Genomic DNA, 26,869 nt, shown 5'->3' with positions numbered 1-26,869 from the left:
GCAGGGTGTGTTGCACCTCACAAACAATAGAGCAACTCTCCCTTAAATCAGGTAGGTATGAAGCTATTCCCAGTGAAGGATAAGTAAGAAGCTAATGGTTGTTATTATTAGCTCTTAAAGCTAACAGTTCATCTGAGTTAAATGCAAGAATAATAATCCCTTTATGACCTTCTCCATTTTTACTATGAAAAGGGACAAAGTTTCATCCAAGATTGTTGTTAACCAGTTTTCAACTATTCTAAACCTTGAAAACTACACTAATTGGAATAAAATTCTACCAGGCTCCTCTATTATTAAGTATCCCTGACTTCTAAGGTCGTAATGCAGAAATGGTAGGCAGGTGGTAGACATGCCCAGGGACTACAGATTATCCATTTTAAAAACTGTTGTGCAATAATGGTGGTGAGGATTTCTTGCTTTTCTTCACTGTTAGTCCCAAATCATTAGTCCAGAAAACTTGTTCTTGTAGCAAGGAAAACTATTACTAAAACCAGTCAAGCCTTAACCTGAAATATCGAAGCTATATCTTGACCAGAAGCAAGAGAGAAAGAAGAAACACTAAAAGATCTGAACTATTCAGCTGGAGAAAATTTCCTCTGCACTTCTATTACAAATGTAATATGGAAAATTAAACACGTCTATATTCACAAAACATAGAAGAATAGGATATAAAGCATCTTCCTTCTGGGGAATAAGTCAAACACAGACTTTTCAAATACCAGCAAAGTTCCCTCTCTAGACACATACGTGTTTCATTTTCTGCTGTTGTACTTCTTCAACCTTTTTTTCTGACAGGCTCACTACAATGCAGGTACAGACAAGCTAATGGTCTGGTTTGAAATATCAAGTTCCCAAAGGAAAAGTAAATCAAAACAAGAATAAAAGCAAGAAAAACTTTTGATCTGCTAGCTGACATTATACCTTTATACACTTTGGTTTTAATCAGAGCTTGGTAATAGACAAGGCAGATATGTACAGAGTCTGCTCAGACTACAAAACACATTAACCTGCACTTGGTCAAAAAAAAAAAAAAAAGAACTTGGTATAATAAAGCAAACCTCCATATTATCTGCAAAAAAGTAATGTTGGTTTTGATTGTGATTTGAGGTTTGTTTGATTTTGCTCAGATTGGCAAGTGGCTTTGTAGAACTCACAACTTCTTAAGACCACAGTGTACACAATGTGTACACACTGGTTTGAGGTGCTCACTGCTATTCCTACATAGAGAGGTATTTCTATTACATAAAAAAGGTAACGTTAAGAAAGTTATGGTACTGGAAAACAAACTGTTAAATGTTTTACTCACTCCCCCCAAAAATATGATATATTTTCATAGATATCCATGTGAAAACTGTGTCTATGTCAGCCACAACATGGAAAAATAATTGTAAGCTGTGTTACATAATGAAAAGTTGCACTGTTGAAATTGGAGAGTATCGATGTTACACTGAATTTACAATAAACTTACAAAACTGAAGCAAAAATGCCTTCTTTCTCAGTTTTGCCTAGTGTCTTTTCTCTTGCATCAACTGCAGATGTTATCCAGGACACAAAAATCATCTACTACTGCTCAGTACAGTTTGCTCAATACAGAATCATGCTCTGCATCTTGCAGTGGTTTCTACCTCAAATGTAGGCATTTTGAAGTGCTTAGAAGTGTCAGCAATGATCCACAGTTTCATTTTCTTGCACTCTATCTCCCCTTTACCTTAAATATAAGCAAAACTCACAGTCATGGCCAGCAGGTCCTGATAGCATCCAAGAGTTGACAGCGACTCTGATTAGCAAGTGGCCTGGGATGTGCTCACCAATGCAGTATGAAAATTTAACTGGATTGGTCAAAGTCAACACATTAACAACCTGACTGCTCTCCAGCTCATTTATTAGATCCAATGTTAAAGGTTAACACCAGAAGTAAGGCAGTTTCCAGGAGAGGGGAAGAATGAAGAGGGGACAGCACGTTGCCCGCAGTGCCTGCTGTGTGCTGAGGGTGGTGGGCTGCTCACCCTGAGCTCCTGCAGCAGGTCTGGCAGAAGAATGGACACTTGGGATTGAACGAATATACTAATGGAGACAGGAAGGACAAGATTTGGGAAACAAGAAGTGTTTCCAGGTTAGTCTAATTTATTCTTTGTATAGTCTCAACCTCTATTATTTTCTCCACAATATTTCACATATTTAAAGCAGCAGCTTTTTCCAGTCCTGACTGTAATACTCTGTTCTGTTTTAGATGTCACAGATGAAAGTACAGTGGTGGCCTGGTGAGGAAAACAACAATCAACCCTTCAATGAGTTACCTCCAAGAAAACATATAGAAGGTTTGTTAACACTGAGGTTGCTGTGTCAGAAACAAACAGGTTTAGAAAGAGACTTGGGACTCTCACTTCTGGGCTTGGGGCATGTTGAAATAGTCGCCATGAGTTGTTCTCATCCAACTGGCCTCTCAGTTCGCATGACCCTACTGGAGGGAAGCCAGTTCACAGAACTGCTGTGTATTTGCAGAGTGACTGTTTCACGCTCTCTCAGCACACAGAGTTTCCATATGGGAGGGAACCAAAACGAACAAAAAAACCCCTCTTACCCAGAGAGCTTCCCAGCACAGTCACAGACTGCCATTAGCGCTCTAAGTGGAGAGTAAGAGATCCAGCAGACACCTAAGAAAAGATGCGTCACTGACTTAAAGCACCTCAGCTGTGAAGACAACTTCTTCAAAAGCAGTGTTGCTCCAGCCTACCTGGATTCAGGAGTCCAGGTAATTAATTACTCATCTATGAATCTGAAGGGCTAGTCTAAACATCAACTAAAGTGTGATGCACACCAAGATCTTTGGGCTTGACCAAAGACACAGCCCAGGGGTTAAATAAGGTTGACACAGAAAGATCAGACACAATATGCCATCATTATTTTTTTAAGTAGTCTATTAATTAAATTCTGGTAGGCTTCAGATATTTTTCCATTCAATTTCTCTCTAGCACCACAAGACCTCAAAATGATTTCACTCAAGTTTCACTCCCAAGTTAAGAATACAAACCATATCTTCAGGAAACACCACAGCAAATATACACAGAGGTGTATATTTCCTTTCTTACAATACTCCAGTCAATATGAACCATGACATGGCTACTAGATGCTGCAAAAAAAAACAGAATGTATGGCTGCATGTAGGAGTTCATACTCCATAATATTTTGCTCTTCAAAAGGTAAAATACACCTGGTATAGCTTTCATGACAGCGTTACTAGACCTGTTATACAGAACTCCTGTGTGCCTTGAACTGTTATGCAAAATCAAAAGTCAGTTTCTGTTTTGCTGAAGTTATTCAGCAATGAGTTCTAGTTTTTTGCAGCCAGCTGCTTTGAAATGGCAAATATTAGAATGAAGAGATAATTAGGTAACATTCATTTTCACTAAGAGCAGTAACCATGTAAAGAGCTGGATCTTTGAATCAGAATTGAGTCTGATTCTGATCATAACTGTTTAGTAACTTGTAGCATTTTATGTTCAGACATATGCAACTTTCACAGGAAGTTATCTGACATTACCTGTTCTTCTTTTTCTTTGGTCTTGCTCCTGGAGACTCTGGAAGAGGTAACATCCTGAGCTGGAATGACAGAGATTTGATGCAGTGGCATGTTCATCACACCGCCTTGTTTGGTCCAATCATTTACAGAAAGGAGGCTTGAAGGCAGCACTCATTCAGTGCCATTGTCAGGCCTTGCACCTAAAACAACAACAAAAAAACATGATGTTAAAGTAGCTTGAAATGCAATTATTTCTAAACCAAAGCTAAGCCATCAAGTAAACCAAGGTGCACCTCCTTCCCTCTGGTTTCTGAACAGGAAATAGTTCGGTGCGTTGGCTGGGTGAGAAAAGACACAGGACTTTTCAGGAGCCGGTACCTGACAGGTCAGAGCACAGTTTATGCAAATAATTAAGTAAGTTATCAACAGTTCTGGAAGTGGTCCCAGAGCGGGACAGAGGGCAAGGCTCAAGCTTGAGCATGCGTAGATAGAGAGGAGGAGAATGAGCAGCTCTCCCTGCTGAGCAGCCAGAGCGTGCTACCTGGAGGTACAGAAAGCAAAGCTGGCATGGGCAGTTTCTTGAGCTGCCAGCTTCACCACACCAGATCAAAGTGCTTCAGAAACAGTCCTGAATGAGGCTGAGTGCCATGGCTTTATTTAAAAACACTCTGGTCTGCATTTGGCTCCTGACATTCATTCAAATATGTACCAACAACAGGAAGACACGTTATGTTAGCTTATGCTTTCTTAGGGTCATTGGAGAATATTATAATCCAAATCCCTTGCTAGGAATCAGAATCCACTGGATTACATATTTTTCCTCCCCTCACTAATACAACTTTACACAGAGGAGCATTACACACAAGAAAGACAGTAATAGATATAAATTATCCAAATTTGGCAGCTGTAATCTGAAAGGCATGCATAATTAGCCATACCTTTTATTAAATTAGCAAAGTTGCATTAAATACAAAGCCTTCTGAAACATGTAGGATCATGGAGTGTTTAATTGGAACCTAACCTGTTGCAAATTAGAAACAATCAATTGTGTTTAAGGAAAGGATTAGAGAGGAATTAACACAGGAGGGACTATATAAGTGGGGCAAAAGGATGATGCATTGTTCTTCTGTTTCCATAACAGATCAACTTTTTGTTTGCTCATGAATCTGTCCCAGCAGAAAACAAGGACTAGATAGCCTATATATTACGCTGCTAAACAGTTTGGAAGAGGTATAAGCCAGCACTTAATGTATACCCTTAGCACATAGGGCACACATTTCTTATTGAATATTTACTTAGCTTTAGGTTTTAAAGATAGGCCAAACTTCCTAGGTTCTTGATTCTGTGAAAGATGCTGGCCTGGTCCAGTCTTATTACCATTAGGCTCCACAGGAGTCCTGCATGATCTTTGACTGCTTTTGATTAAATAGGGAAAAATATACTACATATCGCAAGGCACTTTATGCAGGGAATGATAGCTCAGCATCCTCTTTCCACTGAGGGGGAAAAGAGTAACCAGAGGTCATACAGAAAGTCGCCAGCAAAAACAAAGGCAATGCCTGCTGCTTCCCAATCACACACTCCATTTGCCCATTAGAGCGCTCAGCCAAATTCAAGAGCGTTCCTGACACCTGGTCAGGATTTTTATTACTTTCAGTGCCAAGACAGCACATCATAACGCATTCATGGAAGCTTTGAAGGCAATGCCTCCATAACTTCTAGACACCACTGATCTTAACAATAAAGCACATCTATATGCATGAATAGGCAACAAGGACACTTCCTTATTGGATGACAGAGGGAAACATGGAACTTATCAGCACGACTGTAAATCAGCTCTAGCAAAAAGAGAAAAACCCTGAAACTCACTGGGTCCTCCACAACTGTTTAGTTTCATCCTCTAAAGGAGCTGATCCATAAGTGCCAGGAGGAGAGATAATCATGGGCTGAATCAGGAATAGCAAACTGAAGTAAACAAAGCAGGAATGGAAGGTATTTTCCCAAGAAAACATAAGGAAATGAAATCCAGAGAGCGTCATGCTCCAATGAAAATATGTCAGGTAACGTGTTCTGTGCTACTGCCAGCAACGGCTGAACCAAGGGGGAGGAGGGCAAGGAGACAGACCCTGCTCTGTGCCCCCCCGAGAAGGGTCCTGGGCTTGCAGGCAGGGGCATTTTATTACCATAAAAAGAATAAGGAAACTTATTAGAAAACACAGCTAAACCCTCCTGATTATGACAAACACATCAGACCAGTTTTTCTGCAGGTACTTCGAGGATAGCACGTGTTAGAATTCTTTGCCAGAAACCAACCAGCAGATATAATCCAATTAGATATTCAAAGACGATGTGAAACAGCCCTCCGCTGGTAAAGTAGCCTGGCAGACACTCAATAAAGCCTGCCTTTGTTCAAGTGGAGCTTAGAAAAAGCTCTAAACTTACCCAGATGCCACACAGTAACATCTCCAGCCAGAAGGGACCCTAACAACACACAGACTCAAAGCCTGTTGGTCTCAACCTGAAGCACCTTAGCTCTGCAGTGCTAATTAAAGGATAAAGTTACACGAGTCAAGAGACCATCTGCAGTAACCAAGTGCAAACAGACCAGGTGCCAGAAAAGCAACGCCACTCAAAAAACACAACCAATTGAAGCAAGCTCTGTGGGATCTTTTCCCACAGCTAAATTAACACCAAGGGCTCCCTGACCCAGGGGGGCGAGGAGCTGGGCACCTGGGAACAAGGATTTAAATTTCAGGCACGTCAAATGGGGGACCAGCCAGAAAGGTTCCCCAAGCAGGCAATGCTAAGGCTAGGGGACTGCTCCTAGTTGCTCCCTTCCATTCAGGATTTGCAGCTGTAAGTAGTACTGTGCAGATAGCTGTTCAAGCCCTCTCTCGTACAGCCTAAGCAATCCTTTATTGCTGCAGCACCTCTCCCCACCTACCCAACAGCTGAGCACACACACCCAGGCAGATAACACGTCTACTTCCTCCTCCTTGTGCAGGATCCGTCTCACAAACCCCACACACGAGGGAAGCCCCATGACCATTCGTATAGGTGTCTTGTTTGTGGAGGAAGGACTTTCCAGCTCCATTTTGCCTGGAAAGCTGAATTAATCATGGAATGGCAGGAAAGGGAGAGATAGGGCACATGCACGAGCCAGGTCCTGTAAGCAGCGCAGACATTTGCCTGCAAAGGATGAGGGATCCTGTTCTCCTGCCCCCAGGGCTGGTAACGTATCATTCACTCTAAGAAAATACTTAAAGAAAACCTCTAAGGAGTTTGGGCATTCAGCAAACAATAATGAGCTAATCCTGTTTTCATAGCTGGACCCATGAGAGCGTTCCTTACTGATACTGCCAACAGCCTGTAAGCCACAGCCTGCTGCTCGTGCCCCAGGCTTCCCACCAACCTGTCCGGGACACAGGGGAAGCCCTCCTGTCCCCCCATCCACAGCCATACCGGTTCCTGCAAACTGGATTCCAGCGATGCTGCCAACTGTGGAGAGCCTTCAGAAACCAGAATCATTTCAACAGAGAAAATCCTGGCCTCAGAGTCCCCAAGACAGCTCTCAACAGAGGGATGATTTCACCCAGGTAGCCCAGTTCTGCTCTCTGCAGGGCATGCAGACAGTAACTAAAAACACCAGCAGACACCTGGAACCACTTCAGTTGTAATGCTCTGCCCCTCCTTACCTTGCTAGAACCATGGCAAGATCAGTAAGATTCAGAGGGAATGAGACTAAGTCTTTTAAGGTACTCCAGAAGAAAGGAAGGAAAAGCATGTGCATGAGGAGGGCCTGGCAGGCTGGGCACACCCCAGGGCAGTTCAGTCTCCTGATGGCAACAGAGCATTACATTCCTTTCAGTCACCGGCATTAAGTACATGAGAGGTGACAACTGACAGCAACAGGTAACCTCACCATGGCAAAAGCAGCTGGGAGACTGTTTAAAGCCCCGCTTCCATCATCTACCCCATCAGGACCTTGCTGACAAGACAAGAACACATCAGCCATGAGGTGAGCCCTAATGCTCTGCAAATTCATGGCCTGCTATGGCAAGAAGTGCCACTGGAAGAAGCAAGGCCGATGTTCTGCTGTCCGCCACCCAAAGCAACTTTTCTATTACATGTTCCGAAATAAAGGCTCAACAGCTCCTTGCCAAAGATTCCCAGCTAGACTGTGGCAAGAGAACACAAATGCTGGTTTCCTGTTCGTGGCTTAGTATCTAGCACAATCTAAAAATCTGGTCATTTAAACATTAGGTCATTTAAACTTCAAAGTCCACCACATTCGGTTGTTACACAGCCTATGTTGGAGACCTCCAAGAGAAGCTCTAGTGCTATAGTAACAGTGGCTGCAGATGTTCGCAGGCCATACCGAAATGAAAGCATCCTGTGGATGTATGTAGGTGTGCACACATGCTTTACATTGACCACAGGAGGAGAAAAAGAGACTCACATTTCTGTTGTTTTACTATTTGAAGTATAATAGATGCTCAGGATTACAAAAACAAACAACAACAAAAACACCCACCAACTTCCTATGCAAGAAAGACAAACCCTGTAACCTGCACTGTAAGCAAAATATGAAGCAAGAGGTAACTAGAAGGAATTTCACCTGCGAGTTGTTCCTGACTGTTTGCTCCAAGGCTTCTGATACTTTATTCAATTCCCTTAGCCCCCATTGATGGCTGTGAGTTGTATCACATAGGTCAGTGGTCTGATAATCTTTAGGAGGATGGGCAAGTTAAAAATAAAGAAACAGATCACTGCTATCCAGATAATCCAGACACTGCGCAGCACTGTGTTATGCCACAAATACCCTGCCTCAAAGCTGCTGAAGTCCATAGAGCTCAGGGGATGCACTGGCTGCAGGGTGGAAAGTGCTGCCCTGAGGCTTGGTGGAACACCAATGTGAACTGTGATCTTCTAAAACTTCCCCTCTGCACAGCACAAAAAACAACCAACCCAAACAGGAATGGAAACCCTCTGAAAAACACCCTCTGACTACTGCAAGATGGCATAACGCTTATTTTAGGTGAGACTGGAAATAATCTATTAATGCAGCTTTGGAATCTGTTTTTCTACTGAAGGCCTTGATGAAGTTCCCATAAGCATAAAATTTTATCCTCCCCCCTGAAGTTAGCAGAAGCACTCATCCAGTGAATTTAGCAAATGCCTGTGTGCATCTTACTTTGCTTACCTACCTTGACATTTGAACTGGATAGGGCTTATATCTACTTTCTATACAATGTATATTCCATATTTGTAAATACTTCCAATCCTATTAGCTTGTGTTGGCTCTAGTTTCAAGCTTTTATTTATTTTATTTTGAGCTTGTCAGGACTCCTCCCCTACTAATGTGGCTTACATAATTCTTTTCCAGAGATGACAGATGTGCATCTTCAAAAAGAGGATCCTGCATCTGCGTTTCATTTTGTTTTACTGTAGTTCAATCAGTACTTTGTTAACAGCATCATTTAAGAGATGTCATCATGGTTTATGTACTTCACATGCTTTTGTTAACTTGACAAACAAATCTAATGAAGAGAGCTTAAGCTGAGAGGGAAGAAAAACTGGCACTTCTTTCCCTGCAGTACCTTTCACATTTTAGGGTTCATTCAATGTTGTATGTGAAAAGAGCTGCCAGAGTTGGACCTTGCTCTACACAGAGATAATTCTGAATTATTGCTATCTACAGCTATGCCTCTGTACACATTATCTTGCATTGTTTACTAACTCAGCTGCAACTTCTCACTTTGTTATCTCAGTTCCTCCTTTCTTCCACCTGCACGTGTACTAAAAATAATCAACTTGAAGACTCAAAAATATTTTTCTTTTAATATTTTTGAATTACATTATGTAGTTGAAATGAAAAGAAAGTTAGAAAGGGGACAAGAGATCCTTCTGCATGCTCTCCATGTTCCCTTTAAAAGCTTCCCAAGATACAGGAACATACAGCTGCAGACTACACACACCACATAGAAAAACAGAGATATCTGCCAGCTCTGGCTGACTACTCTCTAAATACAAAAATGATTGGTTTTACAAACATTTCTCCATAATGGAACTAGACAAGCAAGCTGTTAAACTACAGAATCAGTAAATTATGGTCCCAGAGCTCCCCTCCCTTGACTTCAATGAAAGCCGAGCATGGTCTGCACCTCATGAACAGATTCCTTCAGCTGTCCCCTTCAAATCCAATCAGTTGCTAAGTGCAATTACGAACTAGCTTGGCAGCACTGAGAAGAAAACGTCACTTCTCTCTGTTCCCATAAGAAAATAACATAGCCGTTATGTTCCCCTGAGAAAAACAAACAAACAAACAAAAAACCCACCATAGAAATTACTATTTTCTGCTTATCCTAGAAGTGACTTACCTGCACCACTGGCATCATCACACCCTGCAGAGCCATCCAAGCACTCAGTGCACATGCAGGGTGCAGCTCCTGCTACAGAGGCCCAACTTCACTGACTACATCCATGCTCTGCTAGGTTGTACATATTTTTAAGAAATTCCCCTTGCATATGTGTTGATGAAACCTCCTGTAATATCAGCAATAATCCCTGGGACAGTCTCTAACTATCACAAGCAAAAAGAGGCAAAGCCTCAGTTTCACTCTCCACACTGGGAACCCCTAAGGATGGAGGGGGGAGAGGTCAAGAGCTAGAGGGATGCTGTTTTCTAAGCCAGCATGCAGAGGTCTCTAACTGCACCATTCAATTTCCACTCCCATTTGCATTAGGAAGTACCACACATTTTCGTGCCTAGACCATCACCATTTCACTCATCCCTTCACATCAAACACCTTCCTGCTCCAATGTGCTTTCAAATAGAGCAAGTCTAGCACACGGTTGTGCAGCAACCTCTCTTCATGGCTTTGCTTCAAGCAGGATGTAATATCACAGCATTCATGGGGTGTGCCTTGTTATCACTCCTAGCCATGATCCTGTCAACTCCCACAATAAGTAGAGGTCAGCTTTCTGAGAAATTAATGCCCTCCTCCAGGGAAGACATTTCTCCCTCTGATCTGGTACTGACTGCACACTTGAGAGCAAGAATTCACCTGTTTTGATCACATGGCTCAAATTAATATTTTCTTAAAGATAGGGATGATGACTTGCTTCTTCATCATATTCAGGTTCTTGCTTCTTCATCATGCAACAGCACCATAACTGTTCCTGCAGTTTTTAAGAAAAGCTTTTGCATCTTCATTGTGTGTCCAAAATCACTGCACAGCGTTAATCTACACCATGCCACACGTGTGGCTGCTTGCTCTTGCTGGTGATAGCCAGTGCATCTTTTCCTTACTAACCCATAGGAATGCCTATTGGTGAGGTTTCATACCATTTGAACTTCTTAAATGAAAGGGGAAAAAAAAAAAGATTACTGCAAACATAGTTTGGGAATGGTAAAGAGCACCACAGTCAGTCCTCTGCAATCGTCCATCACCCTGCGATCAGCACAGAGGGGTCCACAGCCGATCTGTTGGATACAAACAAACATATCCTTTCCCCCACTATTGGAAAAAGGCAAAGCCCACAGAACTATGACATGCCAGGCAAAGACAGCAAGTGGTATCAAGTGCAGCACAATAACGCAGGCCCCCGGAGTAACAGGAAATCTCTTAGGCAAAACATCCACATGATCTGCACGATTAGGCAAAGCATTCCCTATGACGACTGATGAGTTTTGAAAGAAAATTTTGTTGAAGGTTGCAGTCAAATGGAAAGAGGGACACACTAACACACGTACAGACCAATGAGAGAAGTCTGCACCAAAATAGATTTGTAGGCAAGCTTCTAGTCTAGGATAGAAGTCCTCATGATATAATTTATGATTGCCACCCCTATAATTTATGATCACCTCCCATTCTCTGCCGCAATCATTTTGAAGTTCATGAAACTAACTCAGTTCTGAAATCCAAAGAAAAATTGCTTTATATTTTGATCTTCATAACTAATAAAGACTATTAAAAACAAATACATAAATTTACATCAAAGATAATGAAAGTCTGTTTTTTTCAAACAATGTAAATATTTACAGCACAAGATAGCGAAGAAACAAAACAATCTCATTATTGTTCAGTGAGGACATTGCTCACATTCTGTATTATGCATGGATAACAATGATGCATTTTTAGGGTAATCCTGTACTACATCACTTATTTTCCAGTACATCAGAAATTAACGTTTGTGAAAGCTATTTAAGAACAACAGGCGCCTAAGCAACGTTTTTCACCATTGTTTAACTGCTACCAGGCAAACTGTTCATCCTAAGCCAGAGTAAAAAGAAGATAGTATTGACTAAACTATTCTGCATTTTGGAGAAGTATGAAATCGTTGTTTCTCTGATGCTGGGTGAATAAGAAGCTTCTAAACTGATGCACATCAGAATGCATTTCTTTTGAATGATTCATGAGTTAAATCTCAGATCACTACTTACAGGCTTAAGTTACAACATATCTTTTCTCTGGAAATCTTTAAAGCAAACAAGCAAACAAATATAGATTTCTGCATCATTATGCCTAACCATTAGGCTCTTTTTAAGGAAACAGCTATAAAAGTTCCTTAGAACCTGCACAGTACAGGAATTGGAGAGCCCCAAACCAGTTTCTTCAAAAGCTCAAGCATTAAACAAGACTGTCAATGTACCTAGCATTTTGTACCTGATTCTTCCACAAACTTGCATGACATAACATCATTTTCAAGCATATTTCCCCATGCTTTAGAATAAAATGACCTTCTGATGCAAAACTAGGTACATGAAGTCATTTGCTATGCCCTGAAGTTAAGAGTGTTAAATTTTAAATACATTTTAAATCCAAGGGAATGCTACAGGTCACTACTTTTTATTACAGATATATTCATGGATAGCACGTCTACTTCATGGCTGGACAATGGTATTTCCAACTTCCCTACCTCCTGGATGCTTCACCCACACAAAAAACTTGTAGGACTGGCATCGCTCCTTACTGTGGCAATACACAGTACCTGGCACAACCAAATCCCAGACGCTATGGTAAGGCCTGCAATAACAGCGGGATGTGTGTTAATCACTCCTGCAGGGGTTACACCTGCACAGCCACCATTGCGATTCTTGATTTGACATAGTTGCTAGCGAGGCAAATATGGTATTTCTCATCAATTTCAACATGGAAATTGCACTATGAAGAGTTTAAGAACCTCTGTGTAACAGCATTATCATTAAATAGCAAAACTGCATAAAGCCTACAAACAGAGTGCAGGTCTGAACAGAATTAATTCCCCTCCAGTGCCAGAACAAGACAGTCTCTCCCAGCTACAAGCTTGTCACAGTGCACGCAGCGAGATTAAAACCCTGCACCTTCTCTTCTTATCTCAAGTATCCATACTGTAGCTTAAAGCCCAGGCAAGTGATTTCAGAGGGCTGACAAACAGTCAGGCTCCCCGCATCCCAGCTCCCCACGCGACACATTGCTGACACCAACGCGCACTGGCAGCAGAGAAGTGTCAGCAAAAACAATTTCCTTTCACTAGCAAGCTGGTTCATGCAAGTGTGCTGGAAGGCGTATGTCGGGTCTGCGTGTCCTCCCCCCTCAACTGTGCTCTGTGCCACCAGAAAAGAAGGAACTGGCATTACTGAGCCCCCCAGACAAGGCACTCCTCACCATGGTCTATAAAAGGCCATTCATCCCCACTGTACCTAAAATAGCTGCTAGATGCGGTCATGAGATGAATACACGACTGTGGATTCCTTTCTTATATTTACAAGAAACCTAGTGTCCACTGCTTACTTCCTCACCCTCCGTCCTTGTTCTTTGTTCTGCAACCGAGTGTTCACCCTTTCTGTCCCACCCCTAATTTGTCCCTTCGTTTCTACAAACATTTAGATGCCTGGAAAAACAGTTAACAAGAAGTTTAGAGAAACACAACAAAACTCCATCAATCCATTCCTATGCACATACAAGCTCTATATATAATCTTATGAAAAAAATCTATTGCAGCTATCTACCAGGACTAAAACAGGATTTCTAAGCCCATCTGTCAACCACGGGCAGATGCAAAAGGCTGCTAAGACAGCAAGTGTGCAGGTGAACGGAAACTGTGCCTGTTCATGAGAAACCATGAGAATTGTACAGGTCTGTTTCTTGCTGCTTGGGAAGAGGCTGACTCATAGTGCCAAAATGGCTTCTGTTTTTTCACCCAGGAGATGCTCCAACCAATCTTCAGGTATCTACTAAAGGTAGGAAGAAACCCAGGCCATTAGAGAGCAGCAAACTGTCAGACAAAACATGTTTTAGATGAAGCTGGTAGTAGCCAGGGCAATGCAGCGGAATGGATTCTGGGATGCAGTTGCATATCCACAGGGCAAGCAAAGGAAGTCAATATGGGAAGCTGTCCATACGGAGAAAGGCTTAAAATAAAATTCAGGATCATGACCACAGCACCGATACCAATTGGTCACATTTTTCAACCCTATCACATTTATAAGTGTTTTTTCTGTCTTCTTCCCTAATAGATGGGTTTTCCTTTAAATTAGTTTAGAGAGGAGCCATCAAGATAAGACAAGTGTGCTGAATAGAGCCCATGCAATTCTGGTGCATGTGAGCACTATTACAAAACCTGAAACATTTATGAGGACAAAAACTGGAAGGAACAGCAGTTTCCATCAGGCATCTACTGAAACTGAAGGCAAGAAGAAAAAGGTCATTTTATTTTTTTTTTAACTGAAATTTCATCAGTCTGAGAAGAAAACATCCTGTTGGAAAGAGGGGAGCGTTGAACCTGTTGAGGTTGCATCAGAATTTTACATCAGCTGCATCCAAAGCTGCAGTTAAGAAGAAAAAGAGCCCATCTTGCTTTCCTTCATGTTTTCCAGGACCTACACCTGGTGCTCATGTGGTTTCCTTCTTTAAGTAGTCAGAATTAAAACAGTATCCAGGCATATCCGCTCTTCCAAAAAGTAGATAAAAAATTACTACTGACAAATAACCTGAATGTCTGCTGAACTGGCCTAATAGAGCAATAAGGACATATTTCTTTATTAAGCAGCTTTAAATGACAAATGTAAGATTCTTTTTTTTTTTGTAATTGAAAAAAAAAAAAAAAAAAGAAAAAAAGAAAACTACTTTCTATTCCAAGTGCAACAGATGATGTCAGAGAACCAAGACAAAATCCCCTCAGTTTTCTGCTCGCTCAGGCCAGCTGGCCTGTTCCACCCCAGAGACAGCCCCAGCTTCGGTACAGGCTCACATCGGCACCAAGGCAGACATAAAGTACTTCATGCTGCAGGGTATGGATTCTGTTAGTTTGGAAGTGGCAGGAGCCTGCAAGTGACCAAAACATTTCTGATTTCTCCTCGGAGAACGCAATCATTCTCCTTCAGCACCCGGGTGCAAGAGGAAGCACCTCAGGCGCTGAGCCCTCAGTGCCATAAGGCGCCCAGTTCCTCCTTGCACACTGCCGCATTAGCTGTGCTCTCTGAAAGAGGCACTAAACCTTGGTCCCATGGGAAGTCACACTTCTGTTTCACAGGGACACAAGCTATTTACTTAAGAGTATCAGCTGGCAATGGCAAAGCTCCTCTTTCACAAGCTCCCTTTACCACCCCCTGTTGAAGAAGTAATTTGGCACAAATCTCACATTCCCTGCATTTCCTGCGAAGTTAACGGAAGTTTCACACTTTTGCAAGGTCAGCTCAACTCTCACTACACTCTTATAGAGGACAGGGACTAACTTAGAAACTAAACAAAAAAGAGGCTAGCAAGTATTCAAATCCCAATCTTATGAGATGTTAAATAACCCAGTGGAAAAGGCTCTTTTTTCCCTTGTTGCCAAAACATGCTGGTTCTGCAGCAAAACCAGGCAGCTTTCTTGTTAACGCTAAACCAATGCTACGTAACAGTTTGAAACAGGAAACGAAAAGGATACCACGGACACACAACGTGAGAAGGTTTGTTTGTATGCTCAGTGTTTGGGGGAAACCATATCACTTCCTTCAGGGCTACACACCAAGGAGGGCATCTCCTCTGCCTGAAAAATAGGCACTGCTGACGAAACAGCACCCTACAGTATCTAGCTGGGGACAAGATTCAGCAGTTCAGTGCAAGATCAGCACCATTACCCTTAGCTGGTGTCCCCTCAAAATTCCCCCTCCAAACTGATTCTGCCCAGACTTTCTTCCTGACTGACAAACCCAAGATTTCACTTCAGTCTCCGATCTTGTTCCATCTGCAGGCTGTAAATTAGAATACCTCTTCAATTAGAGATCAATGATGGGATTAGAAGGTGGATTATTTTTAGCAGCCCTCTGATTGAGCCAGTGTCACAGTCAGTTATGAGTCACTGCCTTTCCTAGAACTATATTTTATGCCCCAACTTCCAATGCAACATTTAGTAGCTCTTCAAAGGCCATCATCTATCAGTCGTCTTTGCTGGGAACAGAGAAAAGGGAAAGCAGCTATCATTCAGCCCAGAAGAGACTTCTTAAGATCTTCAGGATTCTCGTTCAAAACCTAGAAAGAAGGGCAAGGGGAGATAAAGAGCTCTGCAGAGGCACAGCCATCTTCACAGCTGTGCTGAAGACAGTTACAGGCTCGAATAACCTATCCCTGACAGCTGTCGTGCTGGAGTGGCATCTCCTACACAAGAGGTCTTGTGAGGCCCAGCGACAGTACACTGCACTGTGTTCTTGTTCGTTGGGTTACAGCATGACTTGGCTCGCCAGTGATTATCTCTCCCCACACCACCACCTTTTTTTTTGGCACATTCCAGCAGAGGAAAGGCTCAGCACAGAAATTTGCCAGCTCTCCCTTGACTCACGGGGGTTGCTGGACACTGAGGACAAACAGCACCCGGGAAAAGCAGGCCTGTGCTCCAGCACGGCCATGCCACCGGCCTTGGCGGGACGTGCTGTGCATGGCCATGCTGCCTTCCACCCCATCTTCTGCTGGCAAGAGCTGTTTCCAGACTTGAAACCCAACAGTTTCTTCATCTCACTAAATTCCCTATTCTGGCTCAGATGTCTCTAATATGCATTAGTTAGATTACATCAGTCACAAAGAACTGTCCATGAGGCTCACAGGACACAGCTCAAAGGAGGCCAGTCAGAGTCTGGACAATCAATCCGCCGTTTCTCCTTCCCTTACTCACACAAGAAATAATGCCAGTTACAACTGTGTGACAAGGGATGAGTATACGGTTTGTGAGGTCTTGTGGAAAGCACAGCAATACTGAAGTATGAGTGTGAAACCCACAAGCACACCACCCCTGCACAGGCTCAGCCAGTTAAGACAGGCTCAGCCAAACCCATGCAGGACTTGCAAAGCTGAGAGCCCAAATACAGCAGCTAGGAAGGACATGAAAAGAGAGCTGAGAGCTGACAGCAGCCAGCCAGCAGCCTCACCAGCAGGATGCCCTGATGGCAGCATGGGCTCATTGCCAAGTCTGAGCACAGCACCTGTAACACTGCACAGGTATACACCCCAGGGGGCATTCAGAGATGGAGCACGTGTCCCAGCTGACAAGCAGAGCTCAAGTACACAGACAAAGCAAGCAACCATAACAAATGTCTAATGCACACACAATGGAAGATCACAGCCAAGAGTCAAATGCATGATGTATTTAATTCCCTTTCTATGTAAGGAACTGATCCTGACTCAGCTTCCTTGCGCTCAGGATCCCTGTCAGCTGAACCACACAATGCCACACTTGCTTCTTAACAGGGTATCACTGAATGGAGGAAAACGAGTGAGAAAACTGATATCAACACCAGCAGTGAATAAAAGCCTGGGCTTGGTGCAGATACAAGTGTCTCGGCTCCCTACGCACCAGATGTTGACCATGGGAGACTCAGATCCTGGGAAGAATAAAACCACCAAAAGACTACAAAGCATACATCAGACTAACCAACTGCGTGTGGCAGGTAGGTAAGTAGAGGAGATGCACCCACTTTTCACTACAAGCATCTACGGTGAGGAGACACAAAATGCAAGAAGCTCTTAGACAATGCTGGTACAAGCCACAGGGCTCTGGCGGGGCTGTCTATTGCTGCTTTGAACAGAGCCTTGAAGCTGAAGTTCTCATCTTTCACTTGCACAATGTCCAGCTAGAAACAAAGCTATACACCTCATTAAAGAAAAAAAAAAAAAAAAAAAAAAAAAAAGTAATTATATCAGGAAAGCTCAAAGAGGAATAATCTTGAAACCCTAGATATTTAGAAAATACAACAGGACCTTGCAAACCTCACCTTCTGAGCAATTCACCTGGAAAACACCACACTGCAGTTTTCCTACACTCCCAGGAAGGGATATAAAAAGAACCTCATCTCTAAAATGCCTTGGAGCTGCAGAGCTCTTCAGGTGTACCCGAGCATGGCTCTTTCTCACCCATCTGCCAAAACATGTAGCAGCTTGTATAGAACAGCACAGAGACCTTTCAAGCCTTGCAATTTTACAAGGAAAACAACACGGTGAATATTTTCCACAACATTTGAAAGACTTAACTCCAGGGGTCTCACTTAGAGGTTATCCTCTTCTTTCAGGTCTGACCCCAGGGCAAAGGGTACAAAATAGCTGAACACCACTGTCATGGGAATCACAGAAACACAGTACACTTCTCATGCAAAGGAACTGCTAAACAGCAATTATAGAGTTTTCATACCCCAAAGCAGAGATATTTTAACAATACAGTGTTAACACACTGCAAAAGAACACAAACACTTTTAGAAGGCTGAAATCTGATCTCATTTTTATTGGCTTCTGCTTTGTCATGCCAAGTGCTAAGTTAAAACTCCCTTCTATCTTTTAATCAAACATGCTACTTTTTTTGTTAACTCTCCAGATCAAGCCAGTCTGACAAGACTCCTGTAATTTTACAACTGAATCTCTCCTCCCTCCACCCCCTTATGTTATCAAACATTAATTTTGTGAAGAGTCTGATGCACAGTGCCAATTCTAATTTACTAACAATTCTTAACCTTTTCCCTCCCTTACACTCTCAAAACACCTTGCAAAACAAGAAGGACATCCACTGGACAGAAGGATCAGCACCCTCAGAGCATACATTTTGGTATCTTGTGGTTGCAGTGTTCCTAAGTGTCATCCACCCATGTGAAATACCTTGTGTCTAAAAAAGTGCTATCTCTGTGAGCTTCAGCGCAGGGTGAGGCTACAGCTCTAGGTCATGACATTGCAATTTACATTCCCTTCCTCCTGTTACATCTACAGTTTCAGCAAATATCTGACATTTGGCCAACAGGTTCAGAAGTTACTTGCAGTGCAATTGCATAAGCACACTTCCCATTGGAAAGCAGACTAAAAAACTCCAAGAATATTACAAAACACATAGGACAGATGACAAATGATCTGCAGAAAGTAAACGTATGCATAGGTGAGGTAGCTTACACCAGAAATATACAGGGCAGAAGCAGAACACGACTCAGATTTCCTGTCTTTCAAAATAAACCTTTAGTTGCAAGTGACCTTCCTCTTTTTTATAGAGCTAAGCAGACATTTTTTTCCTTTGCAACAAGACAGTATTTAGTTCTTTACATTTATGCTGTGTGGAATAAGAAAACTCTCTCACCTAGAGATAATTTTCAGTGTCAAAGAGCTGCAGCTCCTCTGGAAGCTTTCAGCTTCCTTGGTTTCTATCTATTATGTGTATGTATTTATGAATATATACATATACACTTTACAGAAGCAGCTGCAATGTAATTGACTTGTTATGGACTGAGCTAGATAAAAAACACTGATGGTAACTGTCCTTCATTGTTCTGGCACCTCCAGTTCAGATCTGGCAGGCAGACTGTGTATGAAAATGACCCTGAAAGCAACGATGATGATAATCACATTTAAAAGGACAACTTTTTGGATGCAGAACTAAAAGGGAAGTTCTCTTCATTTACCAGAAAGGAAGGAAAAACTGAATTCTACTGATAACCCCCCGGACTGTTTCCATGTGCAATTTGCACTCTGTTGTCACCTACAGTAAACTTTTACCTAGTGCTCTTCACATTGCTCTGATAATATCAGATGTTACCGGCCTCATTAAGAACAGTAAAGCCACTGCGAACTTTCACTTTCTCTCTGTTGTAGCAGAGTTTGTCCGGCTGCTCAGAGCAAGTCCCTTAAGAGCAGCCTGCTGAAGGCAGCCACGGGAAACAGGCGAGGAGGAGACAAAACCACAGACAGGGCAAGATGAGGCATCTGCAGGAATTTGATGCTGTAACATGGCCCATGGTGTGAAAGCACGGCAGAGCCTGCATCGCATGACTGCGCGTTTCAAACCATCCATCTTCCCACACACACATACAGTCAACACAGAAATAAGCCATTTTTTTTCCATTAGCCTTCCTGTTCTGACTGATGCATTCATAGTTACAATAGATTATAACAAGGATTGGCCTAGTAGTGAATCACCCTCAATAGCACACTGCGCTTTTACAACTAGAAATAGAGGGATCAGAGAGATTAATCCTCTGTCCTGGCTGACGTGAGGAGCGGGGACAGTGAAAGCAAATAGAAATAGTCAAAGATGGTTCTTCGCCTTGATACAGCACCCCCCTAGCTGATTTTGAAGGAGACTCTGTCAGCATGATATGCTTTAAGAGGCCATTAAGAATCAAAATAAAGGAATTCCTGCAGTAATCAGGAGAGTAGGCACTCCCATCAATGACCCGCATAACATCTCCTTCCTCCTTGCAGGAAGGGGGAGGCCAGACTCATGCCTGCTGCCACGTGAAGCACTTACCGTAGTAAGGTTTGCCTGAACACTTCCTCAATGCTTAATTGGTGCTGCAGGGTGGATCGTACACAGGGAGCCTGCTGCTTCCTCTTCAGCTGATATTATTCAAATGACCCTCTACAGGCAAAAATCACCTATCGAAAAATTCACCTGTGAAGAAGGAACAGCCTTCGGTGCTGAGTCACGGCAATGCCTGGACCCCCACCATTGCAACCCCAAAAATTCTTGGATAACAGGAGACCAGAAGTTATAAACAAACCGCTGATAAGAACAGAAGAACGTTTCCCATCCTCAAGCTACACCCATGGCACAGAGTTATTAGCAGTAAGTCAGAGTGACAGATTATTCTGGTCATCGGAACCAGCAGATCAGACCCAAGGGAAGCCTGACTGCTTATTAAGAAATGCCTTCCCCTCCCACCCCACCCCCCCAGATACTCTTCCTTGCAGGAGCAGCACACATGATAAAGAGGAACCAAAAGGCTTTTTAAAAATAAAGTATGTTTGAGAGGAAGGGATCGGTTTGCTTTTCTAAAAAGTAGCAACCATGTGTGCGAGCTTCTATCCATATATAGGTATTTTTGGCCTGGCACCCAAGTTCCTTCTTTTTTTTTTTCTCCTCTGTTCAGTTCAGCTGCCCCTCCTGGTTCAGACGGTCAAGTTCTTGTTGCATGTCCAAAACATGACAGAAGTCAAGCTACCTGCTTAGGTAGGGATGAACAGCTGGGAATATTTTTTTTCCTTGTAATGAACCTCTTACCCTTCATGGTGTGTAAAAGAAGGATTTTATTCAAACTGGGGTCAAAGTAGGGGACAAAGTTGCCCTTGAATACACTGACATGTATTCTGCCCTCCTACTGCGCTTTAAGGACAGAAACTTTTAGTGGCAGGTATCAAGGTATGCCTAACTAAAACATGGGATTTACCCATCCTTACATACATGTATATGATATTCGTGTTCTGTATTGATCCTGGCCACCTGCTCTGCAAGGTTTAAAATTGGGACCCTTACATGAGCCTCACAGAGCAAAGTGCTCACCTCCTAGTTGACTAAGCATCTCATTTCATCCAACACTGGAAAATCTCAACCACAGTTTCCAGGATCTGTTAATATTTTGTAACCCATGAGAGATATACCTGGTGCCACAAATCCCAGCACTGTTTTCAGCTGAGTTCAATCAACTCTGACTTTCTGTCAGGTCTCTGGTTAAACGCGAGATGCGCTGCCAAGATTCCCTACTCGTCTGGAGGTCTCCCAGGTGAACTCCAGACAGGCACCTACTTTAAATGACATAGAAACTGAACAGCCATTTACATGCACCTTTTATTTACAGCAGCCCAAACCTGATAACCAGCTGGGCACAGAATAAAGGCCGGCTTTCCCCCTGGTCCCTGGGGAAAGAAATTGCAAGCACTAGAAACCGTTGATGGTTGAGACGGATCTCTGCTGCTGTTTGTGAGCTGTCTGGCAATGAGTTACATTTAAGAATAACACAGTTCTTAAATCGTACTGTTAATTGCATTGAACAGGTGAAAAAAACAGTGCTTGCAAAGACTGTGCAAAGGCATCTTGTCCATTTACCTAACCCAGAATCAATAAACACAATGTAATCTGTTAAATGCTTGTTTAGTGCTTCGCAGCAATGTGGTTAGATTGCTTGATAAACGACCCACAAAAACACTGTGGTAAGCAGTGAAAGAGAATCTGCTTTGGAAATTACAAGTTCTTTAGCCAGCTGATGTTTTCAGGAAAGGCCACACAACAGAAATAGTAAAACTGGCCCCAGCTTTGTGAAGATGGTTTCAAGGCCCTGGAGTTGTGGACCTTCTCCACTAACAAAACCCATCCAGCAAGCTGAATGCAGCTCTGCAATGCACAAACAAGCTGCCACCAGATCGTTACAGCCAATGCACAAGTTAACAAAACAAGTCACAGCAAACGCCGCACAAGTTCCATGAATACTGCTATTTCCGTATCTCACTGTAAGAATTCATACAGTGAATTAGACGTGTGGTTTATGTGGTTCCCTGGTGCTGTTGCTGCAGCAGCCAGCCTTGACCCTTCGGAGAAGGAAGCACCGGAGTAGGCAGTAACAACATTGTTTGTTCTCTAGGAAAAATGCCCCTTTAATATGTCCTAGCTTTGAAGTTTTCCCAGACTTCTAATTTTCCGTTCTTTACAGCCTTCTACAGCTTTGCTATTCAGTATTTGTATGCATAAATACTATGTATTAAATTAATTCAGCATATTCTGAAGAGAATAAAATGCCATTTCCATAGAAGTGACAGTCGTTGACCTCTCAAGCTCAATGCACATTGTTTCTAAAAATTTTGCATGACCAAGTCTTACTCAGAAGAACCTTATGTTGCTCAGCCCATGCTACCCAAAGTGACAAATGAGCCTCCCATTGGTTTTAGAAACAGGGAAGGATGAAGTGGATGCAAAACCTAGACAAGAGCAATTGTTTAGAATTACAAGTGTTCTTATTCTCCAGTATGCAAACCCACAAGAGCACCCAGGAAAGGCAGCTATCCATGAACAACAAACATCTTTGGGTCCTATGAACCAATCAAATCAAATTAAAGACCAGAGATGACCTATTTTCCTAAGCAGTGTTTCAAAAGAGGATGAGCAGTTCAAGGGTCTCAGAGGCCAGAACAACCATAATTAAGAAAACAGGACAGCATTCCCACAAGGGGATTTGACTGGATTGCTGAATGTCTTAAATTCTGCTTTGCTGCTTACCCAAGTTCTGGATCTCCAAACCTTTATATACAAACAGATAATGCAATTAAAGTTTTGGGGTGGATTTCCAGAGACGTGGATAACATTAACTTGCCTTGACATCTAAGGGAAGTCAGGCACTTGAACTACTTCCTACGCGTTTCTTCAGAACACACTATATAAACATACTGTTCATTTGAGAACATACAGTAAAAATCAGACCAAAAAAAAACAATGGAAAAGACTTTTTTCCAAAAAGTGCCATGATAAAAATACAGTGCCTCTGTATTTTTTTTTCAGTGCTCTCTGGTTACAAATAAAAAGTGGAAGTTCTGCCTCTATTTCACCTCTTTCTACAGCAAACAGAGTGGAAGCACCTCCCTGTCTTTCCAGCCACATCCAAAGCACTGCAGAGCTTTGAGCTCTTACACAATGCTCATTAGACACTTACAAGGCTCAAGAGTTCCTTATATCTAACTGGGGGCAAGGAAGGTACAGACACAATAGCAAAAGAAAATATAAAGCAAAATTCAAAAAGAACAAAGAGAAGGACACTTAATTCCTGGTTGCATTTTTCCTGGCAAATGACCCTTCTCACTCTAGTCTTCAGTAACTATTTATGAGGTTGGCTATCACTCTGTCACCTTCGGGCTGACTGCTTCTGACAGATATGACAGGAAAGACCCAGAGCAGGAAACTCCTTTTTCTCAGGATGCTGAATCAATTTAGGACTTGTTATAAGAACCTACCTCTCCTTCCTTGAGCAGCATCGCGACTAGGAGCTGCCACGCTCCTGCAGTGACCTGCCTCCTCCCCTAGTAACAGTGCTTGGAAGAGCAATAAGGAAACCAGGCTGGCAGAGAAGAGACTTTGGCATGTGTTGACAGCCCCAGCAGCTGGGAAGATTGAGTCCTTTCACCCTTGAACATGGGAGAGTTGTTTGTCCAAAGGGTTAGAGCTATGAGAGCAGAAAAACTTTCTGAAAATATAGGAAGTTCAGCCAGCCTGCTGAATTAATACGTCCCTGTGACGCTTAAGACTAGGCAAAACCAACCAGAGAACAGGTGGATTTCCTGGTACTAGAATAATAACTGCTTCATTTAGACACCTCCGCCAGTTCTGACTACATATCCGTACACTCAGTTATGAAAAAGGTTATAGCATTTCTTCCAACCTGACACCCCAAAACAGAAAATTGCTTCTTTTCAACTAGTCTACCTCTGTAAGCAAGACTGCTGACTAGGGCTAGCAGAAAGCCACGCCAGAGAAAAATCCACAAACAGCACCACAACACCAAATAGTCAGTGAATGCTGGATTTGTCAGGTTCACATCAGACAGTAACTGAAGTTAGGTGAAGCTCACAGAGAAGAGACAGTTGTTGGGTGTCCAGCAGCAGCACTAAATGCTGGGGAAGGTCTTGCTCTCACAGTGCAGCTACAGGTTGCTCCAGGGAGTTTGGCACCAACAGCGTGGGTCACAGCTGAGCAGCTTGCAGCACCCCTCAGCAGGTATTGTTATCCTGGGCACAGTTTGTTATCCTGAGCACATCTCTGAGCCAGGACTTTTGCTTCCAGTAATCCTGGTCCAGAGACGAAATTAGCTGAACTCTGTGTCAGGAAAAATTCATCAGCATTGACAGGTTTCAAAGCAAACATCTTGGGCTTGATAAGCATTTTCCAAAGAAAACTTCTTTCCTCTGAAAATTTTCGGGCTATTTTAGGGCTGTTACTGCTTCAAGCCCAGCCTGACCTGACACTACTCCAGAACTGAAGTCGGCGGCACAAGCTCTTAAAGAGTGCTGAAGTGCTGCTGCCAGACCAGGGCTCCTCTGCCAGCACCACCTTCCTCCCAAGCTCTCTGTGCACACCCACCGGGCCCTACCCTGGGTGTCCCCGGCCGGTTATGCCACCGGTAGCTCCGCAGGTTTGGTTTGCTCAGGACCACGCAGGGACTGTGCAGTGCCAGAGCCAGAGGCGTGAGCGTGGAAGGTGAGCATCTCACACGCCTGGCTTCGCTCGCACTTCCAGCACGCTGGAGCCGGCGTTACCCTGGGGAGACAGCCGGCGGACGGCTGCCACCCTCCAGCTCCCGCAGCCGCCCGGCGATGCGGCTTCCCAGCCCGCCGGCTCGTTACGGTCACGCCACGACCGGCGCACCTCGCACAAAGTTTTCTCCCCGCTCCGCTCCCCGGGTGGGAGCCGGGGTCCCCCTCGGAACCGAGCCGGCGCCTCTCCCCCTCGGCTGCCCCCGGGCAGCGCCGCTACCCCCGGCGCCCTCCCTCTCCGCAGGACGAGGTCAGGCTGCGCAGACAAAGCCGGCGGCGGAGGGCAAAGCCTCTTAGCGCTGCACCTGGCGCCCGCTCCCCGTGCTGGGCGCAGCCCCCGGCCCGGCCGCCTGTTGCTCGCCGCCTTCCCCGGGGCCCGGCGGGGACGAGCGGCGGCCGCCGGGCGGGGGCAGCCCCGCAGCGCCCGGCCCGGCCTCCCCGAGCCCGCAGGGGGGCGGCGGGGCTCGCTGGGCCCCCGCGGGGGAAGCGGCGGCGGCGGCTCCCCGCGGCCGGGGCGGCGGCCGAGCCTACCTCGGTGCCCCGCGCAGGGCCCGGCCCGGCGGCTCCTCCTCCGGCTGCGGCTGCTGCCCGTGCCCGCGCCCATGCCCCTGGGAGGCGGCCGAGCCGCGGCGTTGCCGAGGGGCCGGGGGGAGGCTGCGAGGCTCCGGCTGGGCTGGGGCAGCCCCGGCTCCCTCGCCCGGCTGCTGTTTACGGCGGGCGGCCGGGCTGCCTGTCAGCGCACCGCCCCGCCCCGGCCCGCCCCCGCCGCCATGGCCCGGGGGAGGCCGGGGAAGCGAGGCCGGGCCGGGGGCGGCGCGGAGCCCTCCCGGGGGAGGCAGGGCCCGGGAGGAGCCCTCGGGCTGCGGGTTCCCTCTGCTGCCTCTGGCGCCGGCCCGCAGAAAGCTGCCCCGCCGGCCGGGGGAAGCCTCACCTGGAGCCGCGAGCTCACCTCGGCCCCCGGTGGAGGTGCTGAGGGCGTTTCCTCGGGGCATGGCTCGGCTGGGGTCGTTCCCCCACCTCCACGAGCTGCCCTATAACTTTATTTTTTATTTTACATATGCTATAAGCCTGGCGGTGGCTCAGAGCCACCTTGACGGCGTTGCTAATTTTTAACATGCACTTACTAATTTATCTTGTAAATTTATCCTTTCCAAGGTTACGTAAATGAAAAGGTTCAAGTACTAATGAAGCTTGCCCCAGAGCTGTCTGGGTGCCAGATGCTGTAGCTATTTTACACTTGCATACTGCACATTTCGTCGTTTCCTCCTAAAGACAGAAAACTGGTAATAAACATCTGCTTGTTATCTGCAGGAACAGGTGAATTGTATATGCTACAGAGGTGAGCTATGCAGAGAAAGAAAAATTAGAGGTTTATGAGAAAATGCCAAAGGAGAGACTCCCCTGTCCAGGCATGGTATGTATCACACTTGGGAATAAGTGAAAAAGAACAGGAATATGGGCAGCACTGCTAAACTGCTCCCGTCAGTGCAGCCCAGACAGGAAAGCAGGCACTGCTAAGAGAGAAACCAGACGGAAAACAAGGAGAGCTCCTGACTTGACGTGCAAGTTCATTCACTGAATCCGGGCAAAGTTTTTCATCTCCTGAGTCTGCAGTTTTTCACATCAATAATTTACAGGGCTCCAGGGAGATTACATTTACCCTTAGAGTACAGTGAAAAGGAATAAGCTGAGCAAGGCAACCCCGTTTGATGCAGAGCACAACCACCCCCTACATAAAAATGTGCCACGATAGGTTTTCAGAGACCAAAGATGCCGGGCTGAAATTCTGTTATTACACATCAGAGCTAGGACCCAGCACACCCATGTAGTGAAGGAGTGAGAAGCACCACCT

At 44.4% G+C, this 26,869-nt stretch overlaps 1 protein-coding gene across 2 annotated transcripts in view; it reads right to left on the bottom strand.

Moving 5' to 3' along the window:
* MARCHF8 (membrane associated ring-CH-type finger 8) overlaps positions 1-25,741 on the bottom strand; it is a 94,486-nt gene extending 68,745 nt beyond the window's left edge. The window contains exons 1-2 of one of the 2 annotated variants that reach the window (XM_082765455.1): positions 25,549-25,741; positions 3,542-3,720 (exon numbers count right to left, since the gene is read on the bottom strand). In XM_082765455.1, the coding sequence (XP_082621581.1) occupies positions 3,542-3,637 (96 nt within the window). In that variant the 5' untranslated portion in view covers positions 3,638-3,720; positions 25,549-25,741. The remainder of the gene's footprint in view (positions 1-3,541; positions 3,721-25,548) is intronic. The other variant, XM_082765454.1, reaches the window with a different exon arrangement.
* Between the last annotated feature and the right edge of the window lie 1,128 nt (positions 25,742-26,869).

Source organism: Aythya marila (genome assembly GCF_965140915.1).
Source record: "Aythya marila genome assembly, chromosome: 7".
Lineage (NCBI taxonomy): Eukaryota > Metazoa > Chordata > Aves > Anseriformes > Anatidae > Aythya > Aythya marila.
The sequence above is the reverse complement of the archived record's forward strand: the minus strand, read 5'-3'. Positions and strand labels throughout refer to the sequence as shown.